This window comes from Chlamydotis macqueenii, chromosome 4 (genome assembly GCF_036417535.1).
Source record: "Chlamydotis macqueenii isolate bChlMac1 chromosome 4, bChlMac1.mat, whole genome shotgun sequence".
Classification (NCBI taxonomy): domain Eukaryota; kingdom Metazoa; phylum Chordata; class Aves; order Otidiformes; family Otididae; genus Chlamydotis; species Chlamydotis macqueenii.
In genome coordinates this window covers 81,900,048-81,917,645 of record NC_141559.1, presented here as the reverse complement: position 1 = coordinate 81,917,645, position 17,598 = coordinate 81,900,048, and the positions used below count along the sequence as shown (strand labels likewise).

At 43.6% G+C, this 17,598-nt stretch overlaps 1 protein-coding gene across 2 annotated transcripts in view; it reads left to right on the top strand.

Annotated features, from left to right (window-relative positions):
• The window catches only part of SLC4A11 (solute carrier family 4 member 11), a 91,531-nt gene that overhangs the window by 46,479 nt on the left and 27,454 nt on the right, over positions 1 to 17,598 (top strand). For both annotated transcript variants that reach the window (XM_086747133.1, XM_086747132.1), the window contains 3 exons: positions 3,454 to 3,577; positions 6,749 to 6,955; positions 11,870 to 11,954. In XM_086747133.1, the coding sequence (XP_086603259.1) occupies positions 3,454 to 3,577; positions 6,749 to 6,955; positions 11,870 to 11,954 (416 nt within the window). The remainder of the gene's footprint in view (positions 1 to 3,453; positions 3,578 to 6,748; positions 6,956 to 11,869; positions 11,955 to 17,598) is intronic.

Genomic DNA, 17,598 nt, shown 5'->3' with positions numbered 1-17,598 from the left:
GAACCAAATAACTTTTTTTTTTTCTTTTATCCTTTACAAATATTTGCACAAATCTAGTAGGGACTGCAGTTCTGGTTTGTATTATATTTCTATCTAGATTCTGGGATTAAAACAGAAGTGGGAGCTCTAAGTGCTACCCGAGGGAATAGGATTTGAGTTGGCTAAATAATGGCTTAAATCTGAAGAGGAGCTTGAGGTGCTGAAGGATCCATGGGCAGAAGTGGCTTGGCCTTGCATTAAAAGTACTGAGACACCTTTTTTTTTTTCCTAAACAAACTGATATAACAGAGTGAGACCAAGCATGGTGCAGATGAGGCTGCATTGTGCACAAAGGCACTGTTTCTTCTCTCTCTGCGCAGCAATGCTCGGGTGCATCAGAATTTTCTCTGTGGCACCTCTTTAAATCCAGTTTTACTTTGTTTACCCTCACTAAAACAAATCAGCCTGATTTGTAAAGATATTATTGACTTAAGTCATGTCCATATGTTGACCTAAACCAGGTTGGAAATTCTTAAGTGGTCCACGCTCAGTTTTACTGGCGTCGGTGATACTGGGATTCAGATGCATGTGTCAGTGTCAACAAAGCTCTTCACAGAGTTGGAAGGAACAGTCTCAGATGTGACAAGCCTCAAACTCAAGCACTGTGGCTAAAACTATTTCAGATAAAAATGGATAATAATGAGAGAGGGCATCTTGTGAATGTGCTCAGTATTGCTAAATCTTCCAGTACTGCCTAAACACGGCAAGGTCCTCTTGTTGCACACTCTCCCAGTCCCGCAAGGTAAGGAAATGGTGGACTCCTGATTCAGAGAAACACAAGGTTTTGGCGTGGCTGCCAGGAAAATTAGCTTGTATGTGAATGCGATCCAGTAACAAAGAGCAGCCTCTTAGAGTCAACTTTTCCCCTCCATACTCAAGAAGCTCTTGAGCTGAAGTGATGTTGGACTGGCACTGTTGGCAAGATTGTCATCTCTGGAAAGCACTGCCTTAGAGACAAGTTGCTGAAGCTGAAACATAACCCTGTCATTTCAGGGAGACACTAGCTTACAGAAGAACACGTGGTTTGCTTAATTATTACACTATGTAATAGATTTTTTTTTTTTCAAATAACTTGCTGCTTTGCTACATGACTTCACATATTGTAGCTAGTGGGGCAGAGCCTACTGCATGTTGGCTTTCCTACCTTGGGTAGGAGCAAGCTGAAATTCTGTAGTTTTTGTGAGGTTTCAGTTCTTGGATTTACGCAAAGGGAGTGGGAGCAGGCAAGTGGGTGAGGTGGCTGGTAACTCGTACCCACAACATGTACAAATTTATATTCGTGTCTGTGCCTTGGTATCTTGCCCCATTTTCAGGCACCGGGATGGATGAATCGGCCCTTACCCTGTAATAAGTCTTCTCTGATGCTTTGTGCTTCAGTAGTTCTTGCTAGGTCAGGTGCTGCCTGATAGATGTGGTGGGAAAAGGATGATGTTTGGAAAGTTAGTACAGCTCTGTGAGCGGTAGGTATCTGGTACCTGCTTCTGGCCACCTCTGGGGTGGAAATGATGTTCAAAACGTTCAGCTCAACACCTGAGGTATGAAAATACTGAGAACAGAGCACAAAATAAGGGTCACTTTTACTAATGTTGCATTAACTATTCACTGTTGTTGACCTGTTCACGTGGGGAGGGAAAGAACTGAAGGTGTTGGACCACTTGAAGTTTCTCCTGTTAGTATAAAGCTTGGAGTTCATGTGTATTCCCTGTTGGTTGTTGAACTGTAACACAAGGAGACTTGAATACTGTCCAGCCACAGCAGGATTGCTACTGAGGACTTTGATTTACTTGTGAAAACCAGTGTTGACTGTGCTCGTTGGATCCCTTGGGAGGGAAAGACAAGGACTGTTGCAGATCCAGACTATGGCTTTAGTTAAGAAAATGGCTTGCACTCTATTTTCAATTACTTGAGAAAAGATTTATTCCTAGCCTTAGTACCTGCCTTGATCTTTCTCCCTTCCAATGCTGATTTGAGTAGAAAAAGGACAAGGGGCTGTAGTGGAGGGGAGTTACGAAATAAATGAAATGCTGTCATTTTACTCATGATGTATATTGTTCTAATTAAGCTGTTTGGTAGATCTCAGACAAGTGCCTTTGTCAGATTAATTTGTGTAAGTAAGCTGGTTCCAATCTGTGATCAGGAAGTCAAACTCAATAAGAAAATACTTGATAGTGTGATTTTTGCATGCAAGTTCAGAACTTAATAAAAAATGTGCTCCTGACTAGTACATTTCCAGCAAAAGATCTTCAGGAACTATTACTGGAACCACGTTCCGTCTCTCATGGATGTGAGAATACATGTTAAAAGGAGATAAATGGGCTAGGATTATGGAAGAGAAATTAAAGGAGAGATGACTTAAGGGCTGTGATAGGTGCTTGCTAGATGAAAAGAGAGTAAGCAATCCAAGTGACTTTAAATCAGGAAAAAAAAAATTACTCAGAGGTAGTAAAACACATTTCCACACTTCTGTCAGTGTCAATAGGCAAAATCTATGTATATCTCATCAATGCCTTTCAGAAGAGCTGAGAAGTAGTAGGTGGCTTTAATGGCAACAGGAGATCTGCAGTCCAGGCTGGTGTTAACCTCCTCCTGCAACTGCACCAAGCCACTTTGCTGCTTTGTCAGAAATTCCCAGCAGGAAAAATAATGTCTGCTCAGATCACAGCTCTGTTTTAAGTATCCCAGGGTGGAGGCAGACCTGGGATACTTAAATAGGATGTTTAAATTATATATCTTCCATGGCTTCCACAGGTGATCTCTGTGCTTATTTCAAACAACTTGTTGCTAGTCTTTGGGAGTCAAACAGCTGTCACATACTGAGCAGGGCTGGCTGGATTGCAGCCAAGGATTTCCTTCTGAGCAGTAATCCTGCCTGCCACAGCCTCTGCAGATCTTGAGGAAAGAGGTCAGCTTGGTTTCCGTAACACACCTGTACCAGAAAATGGAAAAATAACTGCTGAGAGCAAAGAGGGAAAGCCGTTCAAATGGCGAGAGATCTGCCCAAGGCAGAAGTGGAAATGGGTTGGTTTGGCATCTTGTCTTAATGTTCGCAAAAGCACTTTGGGAGATCAGGTGAAGTGAAACAAAGGGTCAACTGCTTTCCAGTAATGTCGGTGTTGGGTTTTTTCTAAGAGGCATTCTGTCTTTTGATTTCTTGTCTATTAAAAAGTAGATGGGGGAAGAGTGAGAATACACCTTGAAATCTTGAAAGTTATTTCCTATAAAAACATAGACATTAAAAATCTACAAAACTGCTACCAGAACTGGACTAAAAGTAAAAATTAGTCACAGTTTAAGACTTCAGAAGTGAGCCTTCCACAACCAACACTTGGAGAAATACAAAGTTGGAATGTGTGTTTATAAACCTTGCACGCCAGAAGAGAGTGTTGTGTATAACAATGCTATTTGCCTTGACAGTTGCACTATAAAGTCCCTTCAGCGACGTCACGTTTGCATCAGCCGCCTGGAGAGGCCTCAGAATTGGGGTGAAAACTCCTGCGAAGTGAGATTTGTGATATTAGTCTTGGCTCCTCCTAAAATGGTGAGTATTTGTTGGAGCGCTTCAGAGCGTTCTCCCAAGATTGCTTGTCCTTGATGTCCTTCTAGGGTTAATGACAATGTATTATTTTTAAAATACAATGGGACATGAAAAGGCCTGGGATCTTCTTAGCAGTTGTCAAGATGGTTTATTCGCAGTGTCTGGGAGGGGTAGATGAGTCAGCTGCATCCTTGCCTTATACTGGAGAAGGGCCTGCAGCCTGACTGGGAGGAGAACACTGCAGACAATGTCTGTAGTCCCCATACTTTGCTAGAGCTATCTCCATGATCCACGTAATACTCCACAGATTCCCTCCCCGCCCACCCCTCCCCCAGCTCTACCAGTTTAGCTACTATTTTTAGAGGTAAGGAATGCTATTCCTGCTTCAAGCCATGCCTGGTAGGGGCTCCTGTGAGTCTGCAGCTGATGCCCCACTGCAAAGGTGTGGCTTGCTTCCCAGCAAACTCTCTTGATGGGACTGATGTGGTTGCAGCAGTTGTAGATGGACTGGTGTAACCAAGAGGAACACGTAGTTTTGAGCTCTGTGGCAGTATAAGCAAGACTGGGAGCTGGAGTGCTTGTAAGATCAAGCTGTGCTGAAGTCCTTTGAGATATTTTTATAGCTTTTGGCACTCAAAACAGCAAGGTTAAAGCTTGCGTAATTGGACTTTACTGGTTCTCTGATGTAGACAAGGCCAACAAATGACCTAGTGAAACATATTTAGTGTAGTATCCTGGAGGGCATCAAGGTCAATTGGGAATCGCCGTCCTGCCTTCCTAGAAAGCACTGCCTTGATGAAGATGGTGTGTTCTCCTAGCTAATGATTGAAGGGTTCAAAGCTCAAGACCTTTTCATGCTTGAGCTGGCTGTTTACACCTTGGGCTACTAGGTCTGTGCTTCTGGGAGGTGCTGGAGAGGTTGGAGACCTTGTCTGCAACAGGCCATATCCTGATTCAATTTCCTGCTCTTCAATGCTGCCTGTGTGACCTTGGGACCTTCTGTCTGGTCCGTCCGTCTCCTCCACCACCACCCTTGTTCGAATGGAAATACTGTTGTTTCCTTATTTCCCAGGATTTCTGGCAGATTTTTCCCAACTGAGCAGTTCAACGCTCTTGGCATAGACCTCAAACTCAACAGACTGAAAACATATTGATGTTCCTTATGAAAAGCAGCAGGCAAACAACTGAACCTGCGCGGAATTGCATTGATCTTTCATTGTATGGCAGTTTGCTTATCTCTGGCCAGCTACGTGCAAAGCACCCAGCGAACAGCTCTGCACCCGCTTGTATCCTGAAAGCTTGCAATTCCAACGGACAACATCAAATTAAGGAAAGGGAGCGGAGGCCAAGCAGAGCTGCGGTTGCCAACATGCTTTTTATTTTAAATTAGTTTATCTAGCCAGCTTTAAGTACGCATTTCTGGTACAGCAGTTAAAATAATTAACCTGCTGACAGTAACGAATTAAATGAGCCTTGCTTTGGGGGCAGAGGGAAAAAAGCTCAGAAAACGGGCATCTGTTATGCTGAAGAACCTGGTTCTGTGGCCTTATCTAATATGGATGATGGGGAAAAAAAAAACAACCCTTGGGTTCTCTTGCAAATCTCTGTGCTCTTCCTTCAACCAGTTTATCTCTCTGGGAAAGCAAAGAAAGGGAGCAGCTTTGGGCAGCTCCCTTGGGCATCCAGCCCAAGGATGGTGCTTAGAGGTGAAAGGAGAAGCCTCCCCTGTGATGGCAAATCCAGGCTGGTTCAGTCTGAAAGGACCAAATTTAGAAACTGTAAATCAACTCCTAGAGCGGATTATCTCCACTTAAATCCAACCCCTTCTCTAGAAACTTAAATTGAACATGTCCTAGCAAGCATATCTGAAGGGACATTGCCTATGATGGAGAAGAGCTGGAGGCAGGGCAGGGTGAGTGATGGAGCAAGCATAGGGTTAGTGATGGCTTTGGGACTAGTGCAGTGCCACCCACGCGTCCATGCCTCTGTGTCAAGCCACACTGAATTATTTGGTTGTGTTCATGAAGAAATTGTTCATCTGCTTTGTTATGAATCATGAAAACTAATTCAGATCAATCACATATGCTCGCTAGTACTTCTCGCAGTAACGCGAGGAGCTTGGAGGCTGTCCAAAAGGAAGGGTGGTTGTTTGGGTGTCTCTAGCAGTTGCTGCGTGATGAGTGTTGAGTAAATCTAAGACAGGAGGCTTAAAACTTTGCATCAAAAGGAACTCTTAATGAGCCATACTTCTACATAACTACCTTGGCAAGTATCTTATCTGTCATGACTGAAGTGGTACAAGCAGTGGAGCAGGTCAGGGTTTGAGTGTGGATTTGTGCAGGGATGGGGAGCTCAGTCTCCTTTGCTGTTCCCTTTGTATCTCGTTTCCAAGGCGCTTGGAGCAATAGGAAAGCAGGCTTGGATACGGTTGAGGCTGGACCTTAAAAGATCAGACCTGCTGCTCACAGAAATGTTAAAGTTTGCAAATAGGCACTTGCAAGCACGAAAAAAAGAACAAGTCTCCTGTCCCTTGCAAGCATTTAGTGAAGATAAACTGCTGCTTGCATGCATGCTCAGCTGCTGCTTTTCTATGCTTTCCTCTATGCCAGCAGTTACTTTAGCTGAAAGCTCTAAATCTCCACTTGTGCTGCCAGAGTTGCCCCTGAGAGGCCAAGCGAATTGTTTTAATACCTGGAAAATAGGAAGCTGATGAAGCAGATGTGCACAATAATCTGTCTTCCAGAAAATACATCAGGATGCTTCTACCTGTAAGAATGTTGAGTACAGTATCTCTCCACCCCAGTAGCAGTAATGCTGATATGCTGTAGGATAGCAAAGACTTATTTGTTTAGTCTTAGCAGCGTTGAAGGGGCAAGACTAGGGATAAAATGCATGCTCAGCATGATTCAGTTTGGATCGAGTCCTGGGAAGTTGCTTGAGTAAGACTGATCATTGCTTCTGTTCAGGGCCTTCACAGGATCCTGCTGTGGTTGGTGTGTTTGTATGCAATAGCTTCCACATGTGCCTTTCTCTCCATCAGGTGTCTTTGGGGCCCTGGAAGCCAGGTAGTTTGCTCTTCAGGTGGTGCCGAAGGGGGGCAAATCAGTGGTTTTACCTTTTGGAAGTGAAAGAAAATAGTTTTACAAGGTTTTTTTTTTTTCTTTTTCTGCTCAGAAAAGTACCAAAACTGCCACAGAAGTGGGGAGGACCTTTGCCACAATGTTTTCGGACATAACCTTTCGGCAGAAACTCTTAGAAACTAAAACTGAAGAGGAGTTCAAGGAAGCCTTAGTCCACCAACGTCACTTGTTGACAGTGGTGAATCAGAGACCCTCAGCGATGAGCGATGGGCACAAGTCACACGGTCCTAAGCCACTCAAGGTAAGGCTGGTCAACGTCTCCTGCCATGAAGAAACTGAGGTTACTAAAAACAGCTGCTGTGTGTATGTCCACTTACCTCAGCTCCTGCTGTAAATCTAAAAAAAAGGACTTCAAAGAGGCAGGTGCTGAAGGGATGCAGAGCAGTAGGGAGGTGAAATGGTTACAGGGCTTTGATTCCAGATGCTCAGTCAGGGGTGGGATTAATGGATCACTGTGCGTTGTCGGTCCAAGGTACTTAATCGTTACCATCAGAAGTCTCTGAAGAAGCTGCTGCTTGTCTTTCCCCCAACCAAAAGACTTCTTGGCCATCCCTGTGTGGTAATTTCACTTAAGTTGCTTGTCAGTATTTGGCCTGACTTCTCGCTGTTTGATCTGTAGCTCTGTAAAATGTTACTTGCTTTGTATTTTAAAGTTTGAGGGAAATGCTGTAACTCGGCTTTTTCTGGAATTTCCTGTGTATTGGTCATCACTTTGCTTTTCCGTTCAGAAATTCACTCTTTAACTAGACAGCATACCTGAAAAACAAACTGTGCCATCTCTAGCTTGCTGTTTCTCTCCCTGAATTAGAAATAATCTTAAAGCTTTGGATTGCCTACAGTGCGGAACCTTGTTAATTTACCACTTTTAATCCTGGAATAGATTTAAGGGGTTTTGATCTGCACATCTGGAAATGAGCAAAGCTCGTGTATTTCCTCCAGAATCCCCTTGCTTATGGGTAGCGCTTTGAACTTTTCTAGACCCCATACCTGCTCTTAAGTTTGGAGAACAAGTCCTGAAACCTTCTTTAAACATAAATAATTCAGAGTGGTGATATTTGGAGTGGTTGCAGTAATGTAATTTAGGTAAAGTCGGTTTAACCCTTTGCACTTGGTCTTTCAAAAGAGTTTTTGGTAGAGCAGTTGAAGTGTCTGGCTCTGTCTTGTGCTAAAACCAGCCCTTTTTTAAATATCTGTGGAGGAATTTCTGCCCTGTGGTTTGGTGAACAGGAGGGCTGGATGCAGCTTGTAGGTTTTGGCCCTGAGAAGTGGTGGTTCCTACCTGCCTTGCTGGGCAAGCAGCCTTGGCCAGGCAGACTTTTGACAGCTCTAAGCCGGTGCTGTAGATAATGATGCTTGTTTTCTTAGCACTTGCTCTTGGCATTGACTGTTCTTGGTCTGAATTTGGTAAATCCTTAAAATCCTTTATCCTTCAGCTTTCAGGAAATGCAGCCTCTGTAGTAGTGACTCTGCTTTTTCATGTCTCTTGGAAGAAGCTGTCCCCCACCCTGCCTTGCCAGCATAGATCTCTAGAGTTGGGATGGAGATTTCTTTTCCTGGCAAGGAAAGATTTGCCTGGAGAAGTGAGGTCGATTTGAGATTTGTAGCCTGCATCCCTCCGTTCTTAGGAGAGCCCCCTCCAGCAGCATCTCCTCCCCCTCTGCCTGCTCTGTGCGATGGCCTTCTAGAAAAGGAAGCATTTAATATGAGCACAGACTCATTTGAGACCAGGGGTGTAATTTAAACCTGTGGAGTACCCCCGGTGAAAGAAATACCCTAATCTGGAGCCACTGCATTATTACAAGTGAGGCATCAGGAGGATAAAGCCTTTTGGCAGGATAAAAATGTCTCCCGCCTCCTTTCTTCTCTTGGTCCTGCAATGATGGGGGAGAAATGGGCCTCAAATGCTCTGTGCAAGTGGGCTTTTTGCAAGTGCTCGTTTTTACTTTTGCGAAAATACTGAAGGGGACATGGCGGTTGCATACCACAGCACAGTCTGTTTGCTTTGGCTCGTCTCGGAGGATGCATAATCAAGGCAAGGCTATGTATGCAGTCACAATTAAGTCAGCCTGAAATCCTCTTGCTTGCTGAGGTGTCTGATTGTGATTTTGTTTGTGGAGGAGCCCCTGACAGTTGTGCTGCTTTCTGGCTGCGACTTTGTGTCCGTTCGATACCTGTGTGGGTTTGCTGAGAGGGCTGGGCTATGTTGGCTCAGCATCGGCAGAAGGGATGACAGAGTGTGTTCCTGGTGTGTGTAAAGTAGTTGTTAATCCTCTCAGTACTTTAGGGGAGGACTGAGAAAGGACCAGTGTTGTTGGAGCAGATATTTTCTGTTTGGCTGTGTAACTCATGGTGCTGGTTTAGCCTTTAACCCAAATGGTTGTCGTTTATGGCAAGAAACTCGGAGTGATTTGTGAGATGGAAACTAGAAAATTCATGAACTTCACCTAGGATTTTTTTGCATGCTCCTTCTTGCTGCTCTTTCCTCCCTCGTGTATTAGGAGCAACATGAGCGAAGCACTGAAAGGACTTGCAGAAGAGGATTTGGTGCTGGGTACCTGAGCTGTGGTTCCTAAAGGCTAATAAGCCTTGAGCTTGGTGGGAGCTGCAGCTCTGGGAAAGAAAGCTCTGTCTGGGTAAGGCCACCTGGTATCAGGATGTTAAATGAAGAAGATGACAGGCCCATGACAGAGGTGCCACTATGAATGGGAGTGGAAAGACAATGGATCAGCCAAACTTGACCCACTGAGGGACAAAAAAGCAGGAAATATCAGTCCAAGAAATTCCCAGCACCAGAGGACAGGAGGAAGGAAATAATAAAAGGGTGAGGATGAAGTGTCAGCATTGTCCTTCCCAGGATTTTTGGAAGCCTCCTGAGGCTTCCAGTTCAGAAGATGACAGGAGGTAAAAGACAGATTTAAACACTTCTGGAGTAGAGTTACACGATGAAGATGTATGGTGGATAGGTTGGGGGATAAAAGTAAAACCAAAAAGAGTGGTAACTTCAGAGGTCAGTGAACTTGGTCTTTTCTCTCCTCAGTGCAACTCAAGTTGACTATGAGGTTAGCAGGGCGGAGAGGGAAGTGAGAGGAGGATTAACCATACAGAAGAAACGGCTTTCCCCATACTTAGCTGCTGATGAGATTTAGCTTGACATCCTCATCCTCCACCCTAGGCTTAACTTGTGCATGTGCAAGAAATAAAAACATGAAGGAATCAGGGGTCTCAGACATAACCCACTGCCTCTCCTTCTCTCAAATTCCCTTCAATGTGCTTTGTGGGATAAGAAGCCAAGCAGTGCTTTTTCTCTTCTGCGCGCTCACTGCTGGTTCTGAACAGTCAGTGTACGTGAGTGCCCATTCCCTCTCCCCCGACAACGCTCAGCCCTGGGCCAGCAGCAAGTGTGTGGCTTCTTCCCCAGAAGATGAGATACACCGAGCATCATTTTCCCTGTATTCACTGCAGCAAGACGAGTAAACATATTAGTCATTAAAGCTATTGTGATTCTCTGGCTGACTTGTGCCTTCAGGAATGTCTTTCTGGGGGGGGGGGGGGGGAAATTAAATTGCTTTTCAAGTGCATATGGCTTTGATCTCCAAATATGGTTTAAGCTCATAGCTTTTTTTCAGAAATGCTTAAAATGCAGATGTTATGCTGGTCTCTGCTGTCTTTTCATTATGGTTGTTCAGGCTAGAGAGTTGGAGCTGTCCTGAAATAATACAGGTGCGTTGGCAAAATGCAAAGTGCAACAGAATGACTTCAGTAGGTGAAATAGGAGATGTGATAATCACTGTTAAAGGAGCTGGTCCTCTGAGCAACCTTCTGCACCCCAGACCCTAGTGTTTGCTGTGCCTGATGTATTCCTTCTAAAGGAGAGGTTTCCTTGTTGAGTTTTATCCCTCTGATCTTCCAGGCACTGCAAGGCAGGTGAGCCCCATGAGGAAAAGCAAAGCTACATGTAGTCTGTCAAATAAGCACTGTAGTGTCAAGACATTTCTAAAGCAGTAGCTTTTAGTTTCCACATAAATCAACCAAAGAATTAGGAAGATGTCCAAGCTGTTATAAGTTATTGGTGTAAATTTTGGATCTGTGATTTTTACTTTTTCCCCTCCCTTACGCTCCCTAGCAGAGGTTGTAAGTCTATGTCTAGCGCTGCACCAAACATGAAGTCTTTTAGGTGAGACAGCTGGGGTAATTAGCACTGTATAAAGGTGCATTTGATTTTTAGAGTAGTATGTGTACTCTTCAGTTGAGGATAACAGAAAAACATGCCAGGTGCCTCATTTGCAAGTGTTGCCTGCTCTGATGCTTTCCATGTGCTTTCTGTAAGGCTGTAGCTGTGAGAATTGGGAGGCTGTAAGTCAATAGCAGCTGTCACATTTCTGAAAAGCTCCTTATTGCCTGCGATGTGCATCAGATAGTATAAACAATCATGCTGCACCTCGCAGACCCCCAAACCAGAAATAAAAAGGGAACATGTTGGGTTTTTGGAACCCTTTCACAATGATCTTAACTGCCCCTTAATGGGCAGAAATTACAGTTTGGTTACGTGAAGCTATTCTAGCTTGTCCCCTGTTTGGTGGAGGTTGAGGTGTAGACAGTCTTGGTTCCCTTGCTACCTTGATTTGAGGTCTCCCTTTTCTGTGACAACACTAAGAAAGGGAGCACTTGCTGGGGATCCCCTTTCAGATGCTTCACGTGGATTTGTGGGAACAGGTGTTTGTTGTGGTTTTTTTTTTTGTGGTGGCCCCTAAAGAAAACAGTTGACTAGAAGGATGGGAAAGGCATCTCTGACCTGATGTTTAATGCCATGGTACCCAAGGTCTAATCCTGCTGTTGGCCAGGGTGTTTTCAGCAGGGTCACACTGTGCACCAGCTCCCTCACCTGCGAAGCAGGGATGCAGATATGAATGGGAGGGGAGAAAAGGGAAGGAAGGGAGGAAAACAGGGTGGTCTGGGGATTTTCGTTCTTTTACAATGCTTTTGAGGCTATAAATTGAAGTGCGAAGGGTTTGTTTTTATTATCATTACAAAATCTGATTTGAATGCCCTATTCAAAACGACCAGTTTTGCTCCTATCGGTATTGAATAAGGAGGTTAATCTCTTTAACAATGCATGAGCCTTTAAACTGACACAGCACTTCCTTCCTTTCTTTAGTTGCATGAGTTTCTCAATGTTGGCAAGGGGATTTCTGATGACATTGCACGAAGATTTCCAGTGTACGCTTTGGACTTCACTGACGGTATGTTGGCCAATGTTTATGAAAGCGTTGGCCCTCATTTTGAATTTTTGTGATGCAATGTCCTGTTTACAGTGTGCATTGAATGTGTTCTTTGATATGTGTAATAGCTCTCTTATTTAAAAGGATATTTTGACAAAAGCCTGCGAATAAGCAGCGTGGCACACCATAGATGAGAATTGTGCAGTCTTCCCTTAATGAAGATGCTAGCTGTACGTAGGTGAGGATTTTAATTTTTGTTAAGCAATGAGGCGATTAAATGGATTGATTGTTGTCGTGTGTAGAGACAGATCAACTCATTGCAACCTAATTACTCGGTATTGGCCTAATAGGCCTTTCTGCTGTCTTTGCAAGTCAGCATCAATAGCAATTACGGTGATGCTGTGGGAGATGAGAATGCTTAAACAAAATCCGAGCTGCAGTAACTTCAGCTTGGTGCTTTTAAAAACAGGATGTAGCTTGTCTGCTGTAGGCAGATCACAGGAGCAGCAATACAATGTTTATATTGAGCCTCAGATTTTGGGCTTTATATAGCTCCCACAATGGCCTTGTTGATTTTAAGAGTTACTTTCTCCCTTTTCACTTTCAAACTTTCACTTTCAGAGGTTCTTAAAGGCCGTGAAAAGTCTTCAGGGCAAACCATAATTACAGAACCTCGACTTGACATCAAAACACGTTCAAGTTGGTTAATATATTCAAATATCAAACCCAAAAATTTTGCATAAAATAAAGATGTAGAATGTAGGCAGGGAGAATCTCAGGGCTCTATCAGACACCTTCCTGCTGTTAAATCCTCCTTAGCTCAAACCACAATACCCCAGCCCACCCTTCCCCGCACCTCTCCTGAGTGGAGCCCCATTTTGTAGACAAGGTGCAAAGCCACTTTCCACAGCAGCTTAAGCTTGAGAGCAAGCATGGGCAGGGTATGGATGTGTGTCCTCCACTACATTTCAACAAGGATGGTCACCACCAGCAGAGGAACGGAGATGTTGGCTGTTTGGCTGAAGGAGATGCCAAGCGGTTGCTTTCTACCAAGATCCAGCTTTGTTGACTAGGAATGCTTCATCCACTATGATGCATTTTGCAGTTAGTGGGAAGAATAAAACCAGATGAGATGCTGGCTTAGCACAGCGGTTGTGCTGGGTGCTTTCTCCAGGTGCTTGGTAACTGCTGGGATGAAACTGTTTTCAGGAGGCTTGGGGTGAAAGGAGGACTGGCTCTGTTTGAAATCAAGCTAATGCTACATTCTCTGGCAATTGAGGGTGTGTTGAGGGAGGGGGACAAGAAATTATTTTCAGGGTAGCAGCAAGGAGTCTGATAAAACAGAAAAATATTTATTGGCAAGTGCATCACTGGCACTAGATCTGGCAGGGGACTTAAGCTCCTAATTTGAACACCTCTGGGGTGGGTTCAGGGCATTTCATCTCTTACAGCCCTGCAAAACATCAGACACAAAGTCAAACTTTTCATTATAAAGGGATACTGAAGCACTTCAGAAGGGAAGTGCTACAGGACTGCTGCTCAGGGAGAAGCATCCTGTGGGGACCCGTGTGCATCTCAAGACACAGCAGTGTCTGCTTGCTCTACCTATAGTTGTGAGTGCCTGAGTGCAGCAGGTTCACAGCCACAAACGCATCATACAATGGTCTTACAGCCAATGTTGGCAGATTTGGAAATCTCTTTCAAGGTCCGTGTTCTGGCTCTGCACGCATCCAAAGTAACCTGTGCGTTCTGCCTCTTAGCCCTGGGGTTGTCAGCTATAGCCAGGTCCATGAGCTTTCCATAAACCAATGTTCTTAGCAGGTCAGGTTTGGCCTAAAGAAGGTGCTGCAGTTGCCTGCCTTGAAAGAACTGTTCCTTGGTTGTGTCTTCCCTGCATGATGAAACACTGTTACAGTGAGAATCCAGCATTACAAATACTCCAGAAAAGTGGTTTTGGTATAAAATGCAAGTATAGGTTAAAAAATTTTGTTGCATTGTTATACAATTTCTGAAGAGTAGAAGATGCAGAAATGAGCCAAGGTGAAACCCAAGAACTACTTCAGCTCAAATGTGAAGCACTCACCTTAGGAGCAGTTGTACTTTTTCAAATAGGATATGGGGAAAAGAGGATTTTAAAAAACCTATATATAATTAGGATGTGCCACTTCTTCCCAGAAACCAGAAGTTAAGATGAATTCTTTAAGGGTCTGCTTGGAATGAAAACCAGATGGAGCATAAAGAATCTGCCATAAACCACCAAGACCAAAGGTGATCAGGAATGTGAAATTCCTGGACCATCTCAAAGCAGCAGTGTACCAAATGTTAGGGATTTGACCTATCCAAGTATCTGCACTCCAGACAACCACACGTGCATCATCAGAGAGCTCTGAATTACAAAGATGCCTTTTTTTTTTGAATGTCTCTAAACCCTCAATCTGAGAAGCATCCTGGGATTTTGGTTTAGACAGATAAACCGATTAAGGGCAAGGTGATAAATAATGCTTTTGTAGAGCCAGCAAATGTTTTGTCAGTTGGACTTTTGTGTGATTTAGTCATCTTCACACATTGCACAAAGCTGGCCGTTAAATTATCCTTAACCATCACAATTTGGGAGAGGAAAGTAAAGAATCATCTTTCTATTTTTCTTTTTTCCTCCAGATTAGGAATTTGTCAACTTTAGATCTGCTTTGGATTGTAGAGGTCTTGTGTGCTTCACTGAACACACAAGGAAGAGTTTTTTCTAAAAGGACTTCTGTCATATGGATGACTTGCAATGGGTGTCTTCCAGTGTCTGAAGATGAACAGTTAGATTATTCTGAGCCCAAGACCACCTGTGACTTTCTTTTAAAGTTAAAATTAACACAATCTGGCGTGTAGTCTCCTCTTAATGACTACAATCTTTATTTATGGGATTCTGCTTCAAAGTTTGTACAGGGCCTCATCCTGATCTTGTCAAATAGACTCAAAACGTGTGTGTACCAATATTATTACTCCTTAAGATTCCATTGAACCATAGGAGCTCCCTGATTTTTTTGTTCTTTACAGATGTTCTTTAGAGTTTGGATGAAGGAGAGAATTCTGCTTGGACTCAGCTACAGGTTTCCTGAAAACCCTTAAAATTGTTACCCTTATTCTTCAGTGTGTATTTTCTGGTACAAGCCAGAAATAAACACTTATGACTGTAGTGCCTGGAGTGCACAGGAGAAAATTTGAGGTGTCTGAGGCTTTTATGGTGAGCTTTGATGCTGTGTTCTGCTGTGTCCCTTAGGGAGAGAGGGTGAAGGGAAGGAAGAGCTGGGACTTACTCAGTTTCCCTTGTTTTCCTTGACCTGTGTCCTCGGCACATGGCGGAGATGTGGATTCCTCCCTGTCCTTGGTCCTGCAGAGGGTCCCTAACCAGCTCCTGAGAATAATACGATCGCATCTGCTGGCAGCATCTCTGGGATTTGGTGGTGGTGTTTCGCAGGAGGGACATCTCCAAAGCTCCTTCTAATGCAGGCATGCTTAGAGGCTTGAAGGCACTACAAAAGTGGGATTTGAAAGGCAAATTTTGTCTTCCTGGTTGTCTACGATAGCACAGAGCTTAAACCTGCTAAAACATTTACTGTGAATTGACTGTGGCGTGTGTCAAATCTTCATCGATTCTCCCACCTGGTTGCACTGGCCAACCTTGTTTGGCAGGATTGCATTCTTGGGGGGAGGGGGAAAAATGAAGGGATTGTGAATAGGCTTTTCCCTCTCTCTTGAGTGCCTCTGCGTCCTAGGCTAGATGGTGGGGTAGCTCCTGCAGCCCTTCATTCCTAAATATCACCTGGGTGTAGAAGTTCAATGGCAGCTTGAAGACTGACTTGTTGGATGCTTTGGGGCATCATGACCTGGGTTTGCAGCTGTGATGCTTTTGAAGTCTCTCTGTGTCAGTGGTGGACGGAAATGCATTAAAGGTGCATAAAAGCGTCTTGTTTTGTCTGTGGATGCTTCCTTCCAAGAGAAGAGTACATTACAGGAAATGGGCTGAAAGAAGAGAAGGGCAAGCTGAGCCCTTGATTTGTTTCTTCATGCTTCTCTAGTCTGAGTGTATGCTTGGCTTCTCTGCTCCAGAATCGCTAAGAATGGATTTCCTTTTCCAGCTAAGTTCTTAGTGTCACTTGCACTGTGATTTACTCTTCACAGGACTTTAGGGAAGATTCGTCTTCTGTTCATCTTGAGAAAACTGGGCAAAGTCCAGCAGCTACCTACATAAATGAAAGCCCAGCTTTGAGGACATTATCAGAAGTTTGTAATACTTTGAGTTTTTGACTCAAAACCTGTGAGCATATATCCTTACTGTGTATTTTTACCATTGAAAGGTGATATATTTTTCTTTGAAATTGGGGCTTTAATAGACGCATCCTTGCTGCAGATCAGTTTAATTAAGCTTGTTTTGTGTTGGATATTTCAGAAAATTGGGAAAGAACATTAATAGACATGTCATAGAATGTCCATCTGTCTTGATTTTGATTCAGTAAATGTACAATTAGTGGACTTAAGGAGCTCTAGTCCCAGTCTCTGGGTCTCTTCATGATTAACTTATTGATGCAGAATACCAAGCAAAGTGAGGCCAGCAACGTGGCTGTTTTCTCTGAAACTATAACCTTGTCTTTAAAAAAAAAAATACGACATTTCAGAAATTCAAGCAAGTGAAATAGAACTGTCATGTTGATGAACATAATTGCTTTGCGTTTCAATGTGTAGACATACCTTAATTTCAAGGGATTGCTTCTGTAATAGTCAGCTACTCAAATTTCACAGCTGGACTGAGAGTTGATTTTTCTGCTGCAAATTCACATTATGCTGTTGAGTGACACATTTTTCAATGGCTTTATGAGCCTGCTGCAGATGAAATGCCGTCATAACGCAGCCCACCTTCTTTTAAATGAAGTAGTGTCAGTCCTTGGGTTGCAAATAGGCCCTGAAAATATTTAGCCAGATGTTGACTTGAAAAAGGCAAAAGGTAAAATGTGGTTAACGCTGGATTTTAGTGCTTGTCTCAGGTGAATCTGTACAAGGAGGCGGGATTTGCTCATGATGTTACCTGCAATTAAAGAGTGATTAGTCATGTTTCTGAAAGAGTATGTTTATTCTGATGTAGTTATTGTCTCCGTTATGAAGTGGATTTTGCTTCCCGGTAGAAGGGGTTCTTTGCTCCTTGGATCTCACCTGGCTGATTAAAGCAGAAAGTACTGCTTTGTAGTTTGGACCCAGCCATGATGTGTTCTAAGGACCTCCATGACCAGCAGGGACTCCTACTTGCTTTGCAAGGATTGAAGCTGAAACTGAAAGCCATGTGTGAGCTTTTGTGACGTCCTTCAAGGCATCTCTCTTCCTTCTGCCCTCATACTATGGTTAACCTGTCTTAAAAATTTTCAGGGAGTACCTCATCACCTGTGTAGCTTTCTCTACTCAGCAAATTAACCTCTTGTGGTGTTTCTTTTTTTTTTTCATTAATTGCTTCCCTAGTTCTCATTACCTGCCTTTTATGAATTATTTTAAAGCTGTCAGGCATTGCCTCTGACCTTTCATGTTGGAAAGACTCCTTTGTCCAAAAAGCAGTATTCTGGAGTGGCAGAGTCCTCTGAAGAAGGATGTGACCATTTCTGTTTATAAAACTACCACTCGGTCCAGTGCT